Raw genomic sequence first — 19,501 nt, forward strand, 5'->3', positions numbered from 1 at the left:
TCTAAAAAGGAAAAGCGGCGACCAGACTCTGTCCATCATTCTTATTGCAGTCTAGGAAACAACAGCCAGAATCTGATTGGTTGCTATAAGCAACACCTCTCCGTTTTCTTTTTAGAAACTTTAGTAAATGTACCTCACAATCAGGAAGTAACGAAGGGCCATGGGAATTTGGGTTCAAACAAAGGACCCTGATTTTACATAAATATCAACTTACTCTGGCTCAGCCAGCAAATCTCTGGTTGACTGCATTAAACGCTGCCGCAGATGTGCTTCATGCGGAGAGACAATTACCGTCGCAGAAAGCTTTACAATGTCCTTATCACCAATGGCACCAGCTGATAATTAAATAATTATAACAACACATTTAATCCTATCCACTCTGCTGGTCTTGCAAATGCGGACGAGGAAAGCCCATAAAAGATTATGATTTTGCTGAAGAAAGCCGTTCTAAATCAAATATCTGTATAAATGATTAAAACCTGGAGAATTGTGCCAGCTCAGTCTTCTCTTCTCCATAACTAGCACAGAGAATAGCTACTGTGCAGGACGTATGAATAATGTATACAGAGGGGAGGTACCGAAAATAAGATCCATAGAGAGACACATTCCACAGCTACACTGATACACCATGGTAGGAAGATGTGGAAAAGACATGGCTTACTCTCACTTGTACAACAGTAAGGGCATCTGCAATGTATTATCTCCCTTACTTGGGAGATCTCTGGATTAGGAATCCAAATTTCATGGTCATCAGCAGAGTCCCTTATTGTACGTTCTCACTCACTTCTAGCTCGTAAGTGTGGGACGCCCCTCACTAGACACCTCAGGTCAGAAGGGTTGCTGCCCCCCTTCCCCAGTACTTTATCAGCTCAGCCAGTAATAATTGGGAATCAATGACAATGTTATTAATATGGCATGGACAGTACACAGATGACAAAACTGGTATTTGTTTGCAGAAACGAAGAAATAAGAAAACTACTTTTTTTTTTATAAGAATTTTCCAGATAATATTCCAACAATTCAATAACTTCCGATGACATACATGTTCAAGAAAATAAACATATTATAATAAAAAAAAACAAAAAAAAAAAACATTTTATCATGGGGTCATGCTTTAAATCATGTTAATGTTAATTCACTTAGGGCAGTATGTACTAAACATGAAAATGCGTCCAAAATGTAAAAAATTCAGTTTTCAGAGTTTTCGTATATGTACCAAGCTCTAGAATGCGATAACCGGGCTTCTTTTTGCATTCCTTTTGAGAAGACCCCCCCACTGAGGGTTGTGTCATTCTGCGCATATGCAGAAGGACTTCCAGGTCCTAAACCCAGAATTCCTTCTATCACAAAGAACAGCTCTTATCAAGGGAGCTGTCCTTTGAGATTCTAGTCGTACCGATTTGTAATTCATGAGCCTGCTAGACATGCAAACATGCACTGTTAAAGCAGAATGTATTAGTATGTTTAATTTAATATTTCTGGGCATATTTACAAAAAAGTGTAGAAAATTAGAATTAGCCGCATTTCCTCACATCTTGTAATGGTTTTTTTTGGTGGTCTATGTATCAAGAATGAGATGCCAGGACATGGCTCTGATATGAACACGTGCCGGCATCACGGTATTTCTAGGTCTGGGATCAGCGCTTAGCACATATACTGTACAAGCAGCAACTGCCTGAGGACTCTCAGCATTCTTGGGGGTAAATTTACTAAGATGGGAGTTCTATTTAAGATGGGATGTTACCCATAGCAACCAATCAGATTCCAGGTATTATCTTCAAGAAGGTGCTAGATAAATGAGAAGTAGAATCTGATTGGTTGCTATGGGCAACATCCCATCTTAAATAGAACTCCCATCTTAGTAAATTTACCCCATGGTCTTAAGATATAGGCCCCATATTGAGTAGAGGTGTTTAAAATGAAAACAGTATGTGGAAATGAAGTTCAGTAGATATGTCCTTATGGGTATTATAGCGCCCAAGGTCTGCCAAAATAATATAGCACTGACGTTCTTCGATGCAGCAGTGCAGCAGCAATGTGTACCTGAAAAGGATTTTACTATGCTGTCTGCACGTGGAGGCGTCCATTCTGTAGGCTGAACCACTAAGGCACGGTGGGGCAGATTTATTAAGCTTGGTGAAGTGATAAAGTGGAAGTTAGCTCCACCGGCAAGTTAGCTCCTAACTGTAATTTTTCAGCCCAACCTGTAACATGGTAGTTAGGAGCTGATTGGCTGGTACTTTATCACCGTGTAATTTATCACTTCACCAGGCTTAATAAATCTGCCCCTGAATTCCTAAGGCCTGACTAATATTCACGAATTTGATTCCTAGATGGGTAATCGATTGACAAGCGCTATTAAGAATATGTGTTAAAGGACAAAGAATAATAAATGAACATGAGACATGTAAAACAATAAAACCAATATGCTATGTTTGTAGCTCTTTTTTGTCTTATTTGTAGGGATGTATATGAATTAGGCAATGTACAAGATGCTTCTGGGGAGCGTTGGTGGCACAGTGTGATCCGTGCTGTCCGCTGACCCTAAGCTTACCCTAACCAGCGATATGCTTCACAGGCGATCGTCCTCCTGACGGTGCTGTATGGAGACTGCTGCAGCTTTCGTCGGCGTCTGGAGCTTTACCGGCGGTCTCACTCGCTCCTTTGGCTGGGCGAGGTGTAGAAAGCCGTGGAGCGGCCGCGGCGCTTCGTGATGATGTCACTGGCCAATGGAGCATGGCGGGCAATGTTCCAATGCCAAAATCAAAAGTCTCTCTCGGTGGCCTTCCTTTCCTACGCGTTTCACACCACAGCGGGCGCTTTTTCAAGGATGGAGGTGACTTCACCCAGGGTCTTTTTTATAGTGAATATCAATCTGTCCTCTGGCTTGCGGTGATCATGTGGCCAGGTGTCTCCCTTTTACGGGAAAATATAGGATTTTAATTACCTACCGGTAAATCCTTTTATCGTAGTCCGTAGAGGATGCTGGGGACCACATTAGTATCATGGGGTATAGACGGGTCCCTTGGGAGCCATGGGCACTTTAAGAGTTTAATAGTGTGGGTTGACTCCTCGGTCTATGCCCCTCCTACCAGACTCAGTCTAGAAACTGTGCCTGAGGAGATGGACATACTTCAAGAGAAGGAAATACACAGATAGTGGTGAGATTCACACCAGCTCACACATAACAACAGAAAACCAAGCTAACCAGCTTGAAACAAGTCAGCAACAGCTGAACAACAGTACTTAACCAAGTTACAACGCAGTACTTAACTAAGTAACAAATGCAGGAAAACGAAGTGCTGGGCAGGCGCCCAGCATCCTCTACGGACTATGAGAAAAGGATTTACCGGTAGGTAATTAAAATCCTATTTTCTCTTACGTCCTAGAGGATGCTGGGGTCCACATTAGTACCATGGGGATGTACCAAAGCTCCCAGTACGGGAGGGAGAGCGCGGAGGCTCCTGCAGCACCGATTGACCAAACTTTAGGTCTTCAGAGGCCAAAGTATCAAACTTGTAGAACTTAGCACACGTGTTCGAACCTGACCAAGTAGCCGCTCTGCAAAGACACCCTGGGCAGCCGCCCAGGAAGAACCCACTTTACGAGTAGAGTGGGCCTTAACGGATTTTGGACATGGCTAGCCTGTCATAGAATAAGCATGCTGGATAGTACACCTGATCCAGCGAGAAATCGTCTGCTTAGAAGCAGGCCACCCAACCTTGTTCGGATCAGAAAGGACAAACAGAGCGTTCGATTTTCTGTGACGAGAAGTTCTCTTCACATAAATCTTCAAAGCCCTCACAACATCCAAGGACTTTGAGGTAATTGAGGCGTCAGTAGCCACAATAGGTTGGTTGATATGAAAAGCCGACACAACCTTCGTAAGAAATTGCTGACGCGTACTGAGATCAGCTCTATCTTCATGGAAAATCAAGTAGGGGCTCTTGCAGGACAATGCCCCCAATTCTGACACACTAATGCCAACAGTGTGACCGCCTTTCAAGTAAGAAACTTGACATCAACCTCCTGTAAAGGCTCAAACCAATCCGACTGCAGGAACTGCAGCACCACATTAAGATCCCAACGTGCCATAGGAGGCACAAAGGGAGGCTGGATGTGCAGAACCCCTTTCAAGAATGTCTGAACCTCAGGGAGGGCAGCCAATTGTTTCTGGAAGAAAATGGACAAGGCCGAAATCTGGACTTTTATGGAGCCCAAGCGTAGGCCCACATCCACACCTTGCTTGCAGAAAAAGGAGAAACTGCCCTAGTTGAAACTCCACCGTAGGAAACTTCTTGGATTCACACCAAGACACGTACTTTTTCCAAATTCGATGGTAATGTTTAGACATTACTCCTTTCCTAGCCTGTATCAGGGTAGGAATAACCTTGTTCGGAATACCCTTCCGAGCTATGATCTGGTGTTCAACCTCCATGTTGCAGAAGGTCCTTGCGAAGAGGAAGAGGCCTCGGATCTTCCAGCAGTAACTCCAGAAGATCCGCGTACCAAGCCCTTCTTGGCCAGTCCGGAGCAATGAGGATCGCCTGAACTCGTGTTCTTTTTATTAGTTTTAGAGCCTTTGGTATGAGTGGAAGTGGAAGGTACACATACACTGACTTGAACACCCACGGAGTCACCAGGGCGTCCACCGCCACTGCCTGTGGGTCTCTCGACCTGGAACAGTACCTCTGAAGCTTCTTGTTGAGGTGGGGGGCCATAATGGCTATTTGAGGTACACCCCAAAGACCTGTCACCTCCGCGAACACCTCCGGGTGGAGGCCCCACTCTCCTGGATGGAGATCGTGTCTGCTGAGGAATTCCGCTTCCCAGTTGTACACTCCCAGAATGAAGATTGCTGACAGCGCCACCGCGTGTTTTTCTGCCCAGAGGATGATTGTCACCTCTGACATTGCAGCCTTGCTTTTCGTTCCGCCCTGTCGGTTTATGTAGGCCTGTCCGACTGAACTTGAATGGCCTGATCTTCTAGAAGATGTGCCGCCTCTAGAAGACCATTGTACATGGCCCTTAGTTCCAGAATGTTTATTGGGAGGATGGATTCCAGACTTGACCACCTTCCTTGGAAGTTTTCCCCTTGGGCGACTGCACCCCAACCTCTGAGACTTGCATCTGTGGTTAGAAGGATCCAATTCTGAACCCCAAACCTGCGGCCCTCTAGTAGGTGGGAAGTTTGCAGCCACTAGAGGAGCGAGAATCTGGCTTTCGGCGACAGACGTATCCCCTGGGGCATGTGAAGATAAGAACCCGACCATTTGTCCAGGAGATCTAGTTGGAAGGACCGTGCATGAAATCTTCCATACTGTAGAGCCTCGTAGGAGGCAACAAACTTTCCCAGAAGGCGAATGCACTGATGAACTGACACCCGGGCTGGCTTCAGGACATCCCGGACCATTGTTTGTATCACCAACGCTTTCCCCGCCAGTAGAAAAACCCTCTGTAATCATCCCTAGGAAGGACAGCCTCCTTGTCGGCTCTAAATGTGACTTTCAAAGATTCAGGATCCATCCATGATCCTGGAGTAGTTGAGTTGAGAGAGCAATGATCTGTAACAACTTCTCCCTGGAAGACGCTTTTATTAGCAGATCATCCAGAGAAGGAATTATGTTCACGCCCTGCTTGCAGAGGAGCAGCATAATTTCCGCCATGACCTTGGTGAACACCCTCGGTGCCGTGGAGAGGCCAAACGGCAGTGCCTGGAACTGATAGTGATAGCCCAGTAGCGCAAATCTTAGATAAGCCTGGTGAGGCGGCCAGATCGGAATGTGAAGGTACGCATCCTTGATATCTAGGGATACCAGAAATTCCCCCTCCTCAAGACCTGAGATCACCACTCTCAGAGACTCCATCTTGAATTTGAAGTCCCTCAAATAAGGGTTTAATGACTTTAGGTTCAATATTGGTCTGACCGAACCATCCGGTTTCGGTACCAAAAACAGGTTTGAGTAATAACCCTTGTTTGCTAGGTGAGGTGGAACTGGAACAATGACATTTGACTCTAGAAATTTTTGAATGGCTTCCTGTAGGATAGCACTTTCTGTCAGCGAAGCTGGTAAGCCTGATTTGAAGAATCTGTGAGGTGGGAGTTCTTGAAACTCCAGTCTGTACCCAGGGCCGGATTAAGCCTTTAGACAGGGGGGCCCCAGTGGAGGGGGGGGGGGGTGTATATAAGATTGTGCATACCTTTCAACATGACCCATTCCAGGAGGGACAGAATGCTCTTCCCTCTTAATATATGATTGTAGTCATCTGAGTTGAACTATTTCATTGATAATAAGGATGTTTCAACACAGGTGATTGCAATCATAACTTAAGAAGGAAGTTCAGGTAGGGAGCATGTTGTCCCTCCTGGAAAGGGTCATGTTGGGATGTATGGATTGTGTATATTAAATTTAGCCCAAAGGTGTATATTAGATTTAGACTAATAGTTGAATAATGCCTGGGTACTGTTTATAGCTCCACCTAACTGAAAGACAACTATTTTATAAAATGTTCTTGTAGTGGAACAAAAGACAACTTAAACAACCTTAAAATACACATAGAAAAATCAAATCTATAATTTATCTTGTCACATGCAAATATAGCAGCAGCCCCTGTACTACTTACACACTGGGACAGGACTCAGGAGGGCTGTGTGTGTGTGTGTGTGTGTGTGTGTGTGTGTGTGTGTGTGTGTGTGTGTGTCTAGACCCTCATTTGATAACAAGTTACACAGGACTCAGACACCACAGTGATCCCACCCTGTGTCACTTGCAGCTATCTCCACCCTCCTATCTCTACTCTGGTTGGGAAGCTAGGTCGATAATTCATGAAATCTGATACTGCTGTTGCTCACATTCTGGCTGTCTGGTTCTGCTGCTGCATAAGAGGGAGTAATGTCAGTGTGCTCTGGCCAGGGGGCCCCCTGACAGAGGGGGGCCTGGGGTACAGTATGATCTGCATCCCCCCCTTAATCTGGCTATGTCTGTACCCCTGGGTAACAATATCATGTACCCAGGGATCCAAGCCTGAGGACGCCTAGACATGACTGAAATTTCTTAGTCTTGCTCCCACCTGCCCGATCTCCAGGCTGGGAGGTCCACCGTCATGCCGAGGATTTTGAGGACGTAGAACCAGGTTTCTGTTCCTTGGTGCAGGTTTTCTGGATTTCCCCAGACCTCCTCTACAGAAAGTGGAAGGGGGTTTGGACTTTTTAACTTTCGCAGTCCGAAAGGACTGCATTGTAGACGTAGAATAAGATTTCCTAGTTGGCGGTATTGCAGAGGGAAGAAAAGTTGACTTACCCGCAGTTGCCGTGGAGATCTACGCATCTAATGCTTCCCCAAACAGAGGCTGACCTGTGAAGGGTAGGTTCTCCACACTCTTCTTGGATTTCGCATCCGCAGACCATTGGCGCAGCCAGAGTCCCCTGCGTGCCGAGAAAGCCATGGAAGAAGCTCTCGCATTAAGATGTCCAAGGTCCTTCATGGCTTCCACCATGAAACCTGCAGAATCCTGTATGCGACGTAAAAACAATTCAATGTCACTTCTATCCATAGAATCTAATTCCTCTAGTAAAGTGCTTGACCACTTTACTATGGCCTTAGAAATCCATGCACAAGCAATAGTGGGTCGTAACGCTACGTCGTTAGCTGTGTATAGTGATTTGAGTGTAGTCTCAATCTTGCGGTCATCCGGCTCTTTTAAAGCGGTGGACCCAGGGACAGGTAAGACCACCTTCTTAGACAACCTAGATACAGACGAGTCTACTACAAGGGGAAGGGGGGGGGGGTTAACCCCAGATAGAAGCCACCCATAGGGGTTCAGATTCAGAAGCCTGGGACAGTATATTACATTCCTGAGTTCATGGAATAGACTCTTCAGGAGAAGATACACAGGACACAGAGTCCCTGGACATGGTAATGCGAGAAAGATACACACACACACACACACACACACACACACACACACACACACACACACACACACACACACACACAGGAAAATGTAGACACAGTTTCCCCCCAGAGTACCTTCAGAGAGACACAGAGTATAAGGAGCCAGCCACACAGCGCCCCAGTAGGCTGTTATTATGATAAATGCCTGGAGCTGATTGAATAACCTCAATAGATTACACAGTGAAATATAACCCCCCCCCCCCCCCCCCTTGTCTAATACACCCTGGTACCGCAGATGATATCTGGAGTGAAGAGGAGCGCAGCGCTCCCTGTCAGCATCTCTGTAGTGTGATCTGTAGGAAGAAAGTGGCGCTGGTGAGTTCTGGATCCGCTCTGAGGAAGAAGCCCCGCCCCCTGTAATGGCACGTCTTCCCGCTGCTGAGATTATACTGGCCTGAGGTAAATGTGGTTGCCAACAGCGGGATTAGCCCCTGTTAGCCCTTGTATACCAGTATAGGGTCTGTGCGCTGGCTCGGGGCGCCCCTCACAGCGCCGCACATTGTACCGCTGAGCCTTCTGGTGCACAGCTTCGCAGGGCTGCGCTCCAACCCTTATGCCGCCATTCTCACCGGTGACCCGCTTACCGCCGGCCTCATACTCACCACTCAATCTTCCGGCTCTGATAGGGGGTGGCGGCCGTGCTGCGGGAGTGAGCGGTCGCCTTGTGGGCTTGCGGTCATCACCCTCAGGAGCTCAGGTTCCTGTCAGCTGAGATAGGGCCATTAACCTCTAGGGTTGGATCCTTCCTCCCCCCTAAGTCCCACAAAGCAGGAAGGCTGTTGCCAGCAGATTCCCTGTACCTAACTCTTTAGACTTTTAAAAAACAATAAAACTAGAAAAACTCCTAGGAGCTCCCCTAGCTGTGACCGGCTCCACCGGGCCCATTTTCTAAACTGAGTCTGGTAGGAGGGGCATAGAGGGAGGAGCCAGCCCACACTACTAAACTCTTAAAAGGCCCATGGCTCCCAAGGGACCTGTCTATACCCCATGGTACTAATGTGGACCCTAGCATCCTCTAGGACGTAAGAGAAAAAGGAGGCATTATTCGGTAGCATTGGGTACCAAAGCTAAAAAAAAAGTCCAATGTAGTTTTACTAGGTCATCAAGTCATAAATACGGTCCACGTTTAGACCCACGCAGGGGTCTTTGTCAAGACAGGCATCAGAGACATCATATCATTAGGCAGGCCAGATGTATATTATATACCTGATGACCTAATAAAACTACATTGGACTTTTTCTAAACTTTTGTACCCAATGACACCGAATAATGGCTCCTTTTTTTCCCGTAAAAGGGAGACACCTGGCCACATGATCACAGCAAGTCAGAGGACAGAGTGTCATTCACTTTAAAAAAGACCCTGGGTGAAGTCAGCTCCATAATTGAAAAAGAGCCCACTGTGGCGTGAAACGCGTAGGTCAGGAAGGCAACCGGGAGAAACTTTTGATTTTGGCATTTGAACATTCCCCGCCACGCTCCATCGGCCAGTGATGTCTTCACGAAGCGCCGCGGCCGCTCCACGGCATTCTACACAGCGCCTGGTCGAAGGAGCGAGTGAGACCGCCGGTAAAGCTCCAGACGCCGCCGAAAGCTGCAGCAGTCTCCATACAGCACCGGCAGGCGGAGGGTGAAGCATATCGCTGGTTAGGGTAAGCTTAGGGTCAGCGGACAGCACGGCTCGCACTGTGCCACCAACGCTCCCCAGAAGCATCTTGTACATTGCCTAATTCATATCCATACCTCCCAACATGACCCTCTCCAGGAGGGACAGAATGCTCTGCTCCTGGACTTCCCTCTTAAGTTATGATTGCCCTCACCTGTGCTGAAACACCTTTCTATCCATTAACGTGTTCAAAACAGGTGCCGGCAATCATAAATTAAGAGAAAAGTCCAGAAGCAGAGCATTTTGTCCCTCCTGGAGAGGGTAATGTTGGGAGGTATGTTCATATCCACCCCTACAAATAAGTCAAAAAGAGCTGCAAACATAGCATATAGTTTTTATTGTTTTACATGTCTCATGTTCATTTATTATTCTTTGTCCTTTAACACATATTCTTAATAGCGCTTGTCAATCGATTACCTATCCATCAAAATGTATTCTGCATACGAGCTGCTCACGTTTATTAGCGCTAGATGTAACCCCTATTTCTATTGATTCCTAGACGATTGATTGGCTAGATTCTCATTCATGTTAGTTCAGCCAATCAAATTACTGCCTGTACTGTGTGACTGTCCATTGTCAGCTGATAAAACATGGAGTGATTACATAACACAATTTGACAGTTTTCGACATATCTGCCCAGACATCACTCCATGTGTGGTGCTGTCATTTGGCACGTCAACTGAAAACTAGATTTATTAAGTTTAACTACCAATTTAGATTTGCATTCAATCATTCAGCAGAAAGTTTTGTTCACACGCCCATGTAAACACCCATACGCATATTAAGTAGTGATCATTAATCCTTAATGTTGCTGCAACATTCTCCTTCAGGCTCTGTCGTGAATGAGGATCAGGAGAACAATAGACCACAACAGGTGCAGACTACATCTCTGTGACTGAGCCCTTGGAAACAGCAGATACATTTTTTGGCATGATGTGATTCAACAACCCAATCAGTGACACAGGTGTATGTCACCTGACCATGGTATAATGCTGCACGGGATGACTTCTTATGACGCACAAAAAAAATAAATTAAACTTTACCCAGGATGTCGTCTATAATTCAAACCTAACACATTATTGCAAATCCCTTCCCTTTTGGGATAGAATTGTGAATAGCTGTGCACTCTAGCTTACCATTACCCAACTCAGGTGACAGGTGTAATACATTCTAATAAAGAAATGGCAAATGGAATGATGAAAGTCTATTATCATTTGTATGGTTTATCCTTACTGGAATGTTTAAACTTGTGCACAGTGATTCACAGGACAGCCAGTTATTAATAAAACTGGCAGATATATTTACATCACTCTGAGGACCTGGTTATAGAGGTGCTTCATGTCCAACTGTCCAGTGGTGAGCACTGTTACTTCTTCATACCTGCACTTTACATACTGTACAGTGTTGCTGCATTTTGCACAGTTACCTATGTATTACCGATGCCACATTGTATTTTCAGTGCATACTATGGTACTATGTGATAAACTGATGTCCTGGTTCTGTATATACACTACTCTGTGCTGTCCTGTCCCAATATACAATGCTCCATTACAGGAAACATACAATTTTTATTCTTAGTGACCCGCCTTAGTGACCCGCCGAGCAGCTCCCTCTCCTCGATAATTACTCCAGCACCCAAGACCGCCTGCAGCTACTGTACAACAGGTTGGTACTGTTATTTCCATTATCCTAAGTACAGGGATGCAGTCATTAGGTCGACATTTAAAATGTTAACAAGTATGTTGTTGACATTGTTAAAATGTCGACAGGCAACGTGTAGACATTCTATGAATGTGGACATGTGGAATGTCGAAACTGCCAGAATGACATCAGGGTTAGGCTGTGGGCAGAGGTTAGGAGAGGAGAGATTAGGGCTAGGTTGCAAGGGAGGTGTTAGGGATAGGCTGTGGGGCCTGGGGGGGGGGGGGGAGAATTAGGCTGCAAGGGAGGGGTTGGGGGGGTTCGAGTTAGGCTGCAGGGGAGGCCTTTCTGCTACCCTGATCCTGTGACTATACACTATCTTGTACAGCATGTACAGAGAAATGTTAAATATGGCGTCAAATCTAACAGAGCACAAACTGGGTTACAAGTAAAAAAATAAAAGGAGAGTTTAGAGAGTCTGATGTGATGCACTGTACTCTGGCTGCTTTATTTCACCCCCGGGCAGCTAAGCTTCAGCAGAGCCCATCCATACCTGCAGAGTAAGGTTCCTGCTTCTCAATGTAGATGAACTCCTTCCTCTCATACTTGGCTCTAATCCACTGCTCGCGAAGTACTCTGCAAGTGAGCACAAAGGACACATAATTCAGAGGAATGTCTGTGCATTGGACACATCATCGATGATGCTCTATGTGCAACAAGCCCACTGGCTTTGTGAAAATTCAGTAAGATGCTGCAATGGATCTCTCTGAGTATGAGGTCCCCATTGTATGAAAGAGGTTGTCAGATTTATGTGGTGATAACTGCTTCATTCCTATTGTAGAGCATTTTAGCACCAAATTTATATATATTAATTACATATTGCATCACTGACAAGTGTGTTCAGCATAACAATACCATGTATATGGCAGGTGTACATTAGCTGAGCTCATACCAAATGAAAGACTTTTTCACAATACCTTTGTATTAGAAAAATAATTTCAACCAATAATATCTTACAAACCAAGAGATATGGGGTCTATTCATGAAACAGTGAAAAGTGTGGCGACGTGAGCCAGTGGAGATAACATGGTCTTCCTTTAACAAACCCTGCCTCCATATTACAGGTTCTACTTGCTTAGATTTATTCAAGGATCCTACACTCTAGTAATCTATTCATAAAGCAGTGAAAAGAGTTTGTATAGTATGCACTCCGAACTGAGAACGCTGTTTGCACTGTTGGGTAATTCTCGTGCTGGTTATACAAGCGGTGGTTTAATCGCCTTTTATGGTACGGCCTCTTACTTGGTACCGACTTGGACGTTTTATAATAAACTGTTATACACTTTTAATGCACTATTGGCGCTCCCTGCTTTTTCAATTTCTTGGCAGGACTATTACCCGTTTGGGATCGGTTGTCATTGGGGAAGCGACAGCTGGAAGTCCCAGAGGTGCACATTGACAAATTTCATCTGCCAGTAATACTGGGTGTCAGTGACTGTGAGGAACATTATTTCCTGTCCAGCCTTGGACTTGTAGTTCCATGGGACTTTAAATTTACCTTGTATATGCGCTCATACTGTTATATATATATATATATATATATAGAAAGGCAGCATAAAGGGGCACTCACCAGAATTTTGCACGTAAAAAGCATTGCGTATTTTATTTATACTTATCAAGGTGATTTCACAAAGCGAGTTCTTTCAACGTTTCGATCCATCAGGATCATCGTCAGGAAAATACAGCATAAGCAGCATGTACAAAAAATTGCATCCGTTCATGTACACCAGTATCGATACTGGTGTACATGAACGGATGCAATTTTTTGTACATGCTGCTTATGCTGTATTTTCCTGACGATGATCCTGATGGATCGAAACGTTGAAAGAACTCGCTTTGTGAAATCACCTTGATAAGTATAAATAAAATACTCAATGCTTTTTACGTGCAAAATTCTGGTGAGTGCCCCTTTATGCTGCCTTTCTATACGTTGACGTCTGGACTCACACTCTGGACCTCTTGGGAGTCACCCCAGTGGATGTTATAGCCTTTTGTGAGAGTGCGACCATATTTGGAACTATATATATATATATATATATATATATATATATACTCCTGTTCCTGTGTGCTATGCTGCACTGCATGGTGTGTCCATGGACTTCGATGCAGACTTTTGCCTGGAGACTTGAAGCTAACCCACTACAATAACCTCAGCATTAATCCTACTTAATAATCCTCCTGTTATATGGCTATTAGAAAGGTGTTTACCGTTGTCCTGGGAACCCCCAACATTACATTTACACCATCACTTCACAGTCCTCACAGACTTCAGTCCTACAGCTGCCAAAGCACCCTTCACCCATAGAGGGCACATTGTAATAATTATATGTAATCAGCATAATTAATTTCCAGACTTGTGCAGCAGCATCTTATCAGGTCTTACTTGGATTACGTATTAATGCAATGGTCTTCCACAGCTAGAGGACTGCAATCTATGAGCCATATGGTTATATTGTCAAATCCCCATAGTGAGGGGAGAAGAGAGAGAAACCAGTTCTAACTAGGGTGCACACAACCCAACTTATAATATATGTAATGTTTTATTACGGATTTATTGAAGCTTCCCTGTATTCATTTTGTCCAACAGAGGCTTAAATGCCCAATGCATCAAGAAGTAAAGATAAATTTAACATTTTTGTCATATCGGGACTAATTGTCCTTTATTGTTTGATGAGCAAAGTATTAAAATAAAGGAAATGTGAAAAAGGATTGAGAAAAAAAACAAATATGTGAATAAAGATTAAAAACATTTAGCAGATGTGTCCATTCCTTAGATTCTTTTATGTGCTTTCTTATCTACACGTTCATGAACCCGAAGGTTGAGGCTAAATGAGGTACTGTATCAGCAATGACTCAGTTGATCTAATTTATGATTGCCCCATAAATCGAATAAACTGTAAAATAATAAAGCTGGTCTTTAACAGTGAGATAATACTGCAATACACTATTTAAGTGATGATCCACAATATTGGTAACATATGTATCTAGTTTGTTGCAATGTAAATTCAGTGCCACTGACAGTCTGTCCGGTTATGTTGAAATGTTGCAATATCGAAACACTGTTACTGACTGGCAACTGATGATAGATACATGTGAAAGAGCCTGGGTAAGTGCTAAAACACACAAGCCGGCTGGCGCCGCCCGGCAAAAACCCGGCTGGCTTTTAACCGCTGCCGTGATGCAAAGACACATTGAGCGCAATGTGTCCTTACACACGGCACGGTCCCGGCCCGGCTGCCGGAACTATCCACTGGAAGGTCCGGCTGCCGGGCAGTCTTTGCAGCCTGTAAACTGTGCGTGTGTGTGAAGGGGAGCTTTCACACACAACGGTTTTTTCCCAAGCCGTGTCTAATGCTGCGCATGCGCACAGCATCAGACACGGCTCAAAGATGTCCTGTGTGAGAGACTCTGCCGGTTTCTCCCGGATGGCAAAAAGCCGGACAACCGGCTAGTGTGTTACAGCCCTAATGCTAGTGTATAGACATAAGATAATATTGGGCTGTAGCAAGACAGGCTAGAACAGGTATCTGCAGCGATAAAGATGATATCATTCCAATAGTAGTGCACCTGCGTATAAACATCCAACAGTGCACCAATGTATATGTAACAGTAATAGTAGGTTGCGTACCAGCAATAAGAAATTAATTGATGTGAGTGTATAGCAGTGATGGCTAACCTTGACACTCCAGCTGTTGTTGAACTACACATCCCAGCATGCCCTGCATCAGTTTTAGCATGGCCAAATAGCAAAACTGTAGCAGGGCATGCTGGGATGTGTAGTTCAACAACAGCTGGAGTGTCAAGGTTAGCCATCACTGGTGTATAGTATACTTGTGAACGCTAACGTAGCAATACTGATTTAAGTCACACATCAGTGCATATATTGCGATATACAGTACTGTGCCAACCTAACTGTGAGTGATACACATCAATCAGTTTATCAACTGTACAGGTTGTATTTGTGCACTAATGGTATATATTTTAAGGGATTGAGTACGTGGTAAAGTTATTGCCACGTATCTTAAGAGCACTTAGTGTGCGCCGTGCATGCAGTCAAGGTTAACTCTTATAAAAATACTGATATGCAGTGTCCTGTATTGTGTCCTCAGTAATATTTAATTCTCAGTATGAAATAAGCATACACTATTGGCGTTCTGAAGACACTGACATGTATCATATAATATCACACTGCATGCTAGTTATAATTAATTATTGTGCACGGTATCCATATTAATTGTGCCACTCACAATATATATGAGAGTCTTTTTGTACATTGAGCCATATGGATCTGTCGTACTGTATGGAGGTCCCATTGGGGTGGCCATACCTTTCCAATAACCCGGAGATGGGCATACATTTGGAAGAGGCTGGGAGCTCGCTTCGCTCACCACAGGCTCTATTCCCACTCGGTTGGTGGCGTGAACCCATCAACCGTCTGGGAATACAGGGCTGGTGTCGGGATGCCGTTTGTCGGTAAAATGTTGGCTGTCGGGATTCCGGTGTCGGTCTTCTAAACACCGGGATCCCTACAGCCGGTACATTGACTGCATCCCACTGGGAGTTCTCATGTGCCGTAGTTCTTCTTTAAGATCATGACAATCTGGGGTGTGTATTTCTGTGTGTCATTGTGCAGAGAAGAGTGTGCCAAACACATAACCATCTAACTGATTTTAATATTTAATACAGACAAGATACATAAAAAAAAGACGATTACTTACTGGCAATCGGAAGCTGTTGGCTTGTAATAAAATGCTGGCACTTTAGACTCATATTTTGTTACTGCTACCTTGTTCCCCAGGCCGGACATGTACTGCAAAAAGAAGGAACAGGTTTAGTTTTGTAGCCTCTTTTTTATTTCAACCAACTTTATCAATGTATATTATACCTTCTAATTGGGTTTACATAATGAGGACATAGGGACCAATTCAACACGTGCTGATTTGCCGACCAACATTGCGCGATGTTCAGCCCTGCTGTGCACATACAGCCAATTACAGTAGGCTAAACATTGCTACTTTTCCTGTGTACTGCTATGGAGCCAAGACAAGCTGCTTACTGCATTGCCCCATATATTCTAGGCCCACAATTATTTCTTGCTAGGACAATGTTGATAAATATTATAAGAAAGCATTCTATACTACTGTAGCATACATGAGTGCTGACATCTCTGACATGAATAACAGCTATACTCATAAGTTCCCATCTAATACAGTGTATACAAACAAATGATTAAGTAAACGACCCGCAGTTGCCAGATAAGTTGCCTAACAAATCATACTACTGAATCACGCAGACAAGCCACATCAACCTCTCACTGCATTCTGTCAAGTTAGTTTCCTAATGTGCACCATTGAAATTCCTTGTAATTAGGGATACGCACACCAACCCAAGATTACTCCAGACAGTCTGAAGTCCAGTGTATCAATAATCCCAGACAGGCAGCATCAGGAAATTTTACTAATTTGTTTTTTTTCACTTCACACTTGCAAGTTCCCATTCCTGCCTGCCTCCTCCGGCCGAGTTACCTCTGTAACGGCTGACAGGCTGCTCTGGGTTGCTCGGAGAGCAGTAACTAGACTTTACTCATTTAAGGATTCATGTATGTGAGTCAACTGTCTGGCATTCATATATCTGCACGTCCAATACTATATATTGGGGGAAGTTTTTGTGGGTGGATTTAATATGATCATATAGTGCATTTTCTGAATCTATTGTATAAAGCTCAAATCTTACTCCTGTAGTCATGAGATTCACTACTTACAGTAGGATTCTTAGGAAGTCTTCTTGGTGATTATTTAACCATCCTATATAATAACAGGCGCCCGACGTGGCAATTCAAGAGTTGCTCCATTCGGGCGTGCGCTTGCACACACACCTACACCCCGGCTTCCAGCAGCAATGTCATTTTGACAGGCAGGTAACTAGTTAATATATATATATATATATATATATATATATATATATACACATATATATTATTATTAATAGTAATAATATTACTGTTGTTAAGACAACAAAGTTAGAATGATATACGACTATTCACACCATTTCTTCTAACTGAAATATAAAAAGTCCATACAGAATACTACATAAGTTTTCCATATATGAATAAAATACTCAGTCGGCTGCACTTCAGTGAAATCACGGCGTAACTCAGTGTCGCTCGGCCTCTGCCACTGCTCATAATCATGCCTTAATCAGATCATTGTATTGAGGATTCCAAACGTTACTGCAGAGAGTGAGTCCTATACGGTCTGATGGCAAAAAGGGGCAGCCCGTTTCCATGATGGGGCTCTCTGATTGATAATCAGGTAATGGTGGCATCTGCCATCTGGAGGAGAGGTGAAGGCATTTAAAGGGGCATGAGGGGGCTCTGATGGCATATAAGGTGCATGAGGGGGCTCTGATAACATATAAGGTGCATGAGGGGGATCTGATGACATATGAGGTGCATGAGGGAGCTCTGATGACATATAAGGCGCATGAGGGGGATCTGATGACATATGAAGTACATGACGGGGCTCTAACACATAAAATGACTGCAGCTCTACTGTGATCTTGACCTCGCCCTGGTCATACACCTGGCCAGACTCCCTGTCTGGGAATATGAAAATAAAGAGGTAGGAATCCCATCTGCAATACACCATTCACTCATTGACAGAATTGTCCTATGCATATCAAATTAGGGATCTTTCCTGTTATCTGCCCTCCACTAAGAATTCACATAGGTACTAATCCAACATGCCGCAACAGGTTTTGTTCTTATATGTTGCTTTTCCCAACATGGATTCCATTGACTGCGTATGGGCATCTGTGTCCAGATTTACAAAAGTTCAGTGAATAAAAGGAGAAACTGGCAGATAACGTCAGCGGCAGGCACATAAAAGGAGGCAGCAGGCATATAATGGCAGGGGCAATCACATAACAGGAGAAGCAGGCGGTGGGCAGATAACGTTAGCGACAGGCAGATAACAGCAGTGGTGGGCACATAACAGGAGGCAGCAAACAGATAATGGCAGTGGCGGGCACATAGGAGAAGCGGGCAGATAACATCGGCGGCAGGCAGATAACGGCAGTGGTGGGCACATAATAGGAGGCAGCAGAAAGAGAATGGCAGCAGCAGGCACATGCCAGGAGAAACAGGCAGCGGGCAGATAAAAGCAAAGAGAATAACATGGTGGGCAGATAACAGGAAAGTTACCAAATTAATGAGCACCACATGTGTATTGGGCTTTATGAACCAAATAGCAAATAGCAGAGAACTAGAAATAACTGTACAGCTGCCTCCACTTAGAGCACATATGATGCACTGAAAACTGCAAGGAGCAGTCCCCTCCCAAAATCTTCACCCCAACTGAGTGCTAGAAAGCCTGGATTCCACTATGAAAGAAGACAATTCCTCCTGTAACAAAAAAATTGCATTTGGCTATAGCTCCTATGGAAAGAAGGCCCCCAAAAATAGAGTATTCCCAGAAGCTACTAGGCCTGTACGGGTGTTCATCCCAACCCACCTGGGCTCTGGTGGTCATGGTCAAGGATCCCCAAGAGCCCTTGGCTGGTACTTTGGAACTTATTCAGAATCAGTTGCAGTTTTGCTAATATAGCAAAGCTGCAACTGTTTGCGATCGCATGCTGGGGGCCGCCTAGCACAGAGCATGCAAATGCCCGGCAGCGATGCAATAGCAATTCAACTGTGATCGCATTAATGAATTGGGTATGCCCCCCTGACTTTGCAGCACGGCTGCGAAGGCAGGCGCAGGGCGGCTATGTTTTCCATCACAGCGGCCATGTGTGAGATCACTTGGCCACCCTGAAAACAGCACCGCCCACCGCCATTATAGACACATCATCCCTGCAATGCCACCCCGCGAACGCCTCTGCCTGTCAATCAGGCAGAGGCTTCGGAGCACTGAGATGCGATCCCATCTCTCCGGCCCATGCACGTGCAGTGCGGGTCCTGCATGGGCACACTGCAGTGGGGCCGGGGAGAATGCGATTGAATCGCAGCAGTGTATGCTGCTGAATTAGGTTCTTTATCTCTCTCCACTTTGACCACTATGTACTAATTATTGGAGAGAAATCAGCTACTAACTGCCATGTTACAGGCTATGGGGTCTATTTACTAAGTCTTGGATGGAGATAAAGTTCACAGAGATAAAGTACCAGTCAACCAGCTCCTAAC

At 44.7% G+C, this 19,501-nt stretch overlaps 1 protein-coding gene across 1 annotated transcript in view; it reads right to left on the reverse strand.

Annotated features, from left to right (window-relative positions):
* Nucleotides 1–19,501, reverse strand: part of ADAP1 (ArfGAP with dual PH domains 1) — a 316,145-nt gene that overhangs the window by 159,764 nt on the left and 136,880 nt on the right. The window contains exons 3-4 of the mRNA XM_063934529.1: nucleotides 16,038–16,129; nucleotides 11,813–11,895 (exon numbers count right to left, since the gene is read on the reverse strand). Coding sequence (XP_063790599.1) covers nucleotides 11,813–11,895; nucleotides 16,038–16,129 — 175 coding nt within the window. The remainder of the gene's footprint in view (nucleotides 1–11,812; nucleotides 11,896–16,037; nucleotides 16,130–19,501) is intronic.

The sequence above is a fragment of the Pseudophryne corroboree genome, chromosome 7 (genome assembly GCF_028390025.1).
Source record: "Pseudophryne corroboree isolate aPseCor3 chromosome 7, aPseCor3.hap2, whole genome shotgun sequence".
Classification (NCBI taxonomy): domain Eukaryota; kingdom Metazoa; phylum Chordata; class Amphibia; order Anura; family Myobatrachidae; genus Pseudophryne; species Pseudophryne corroboree.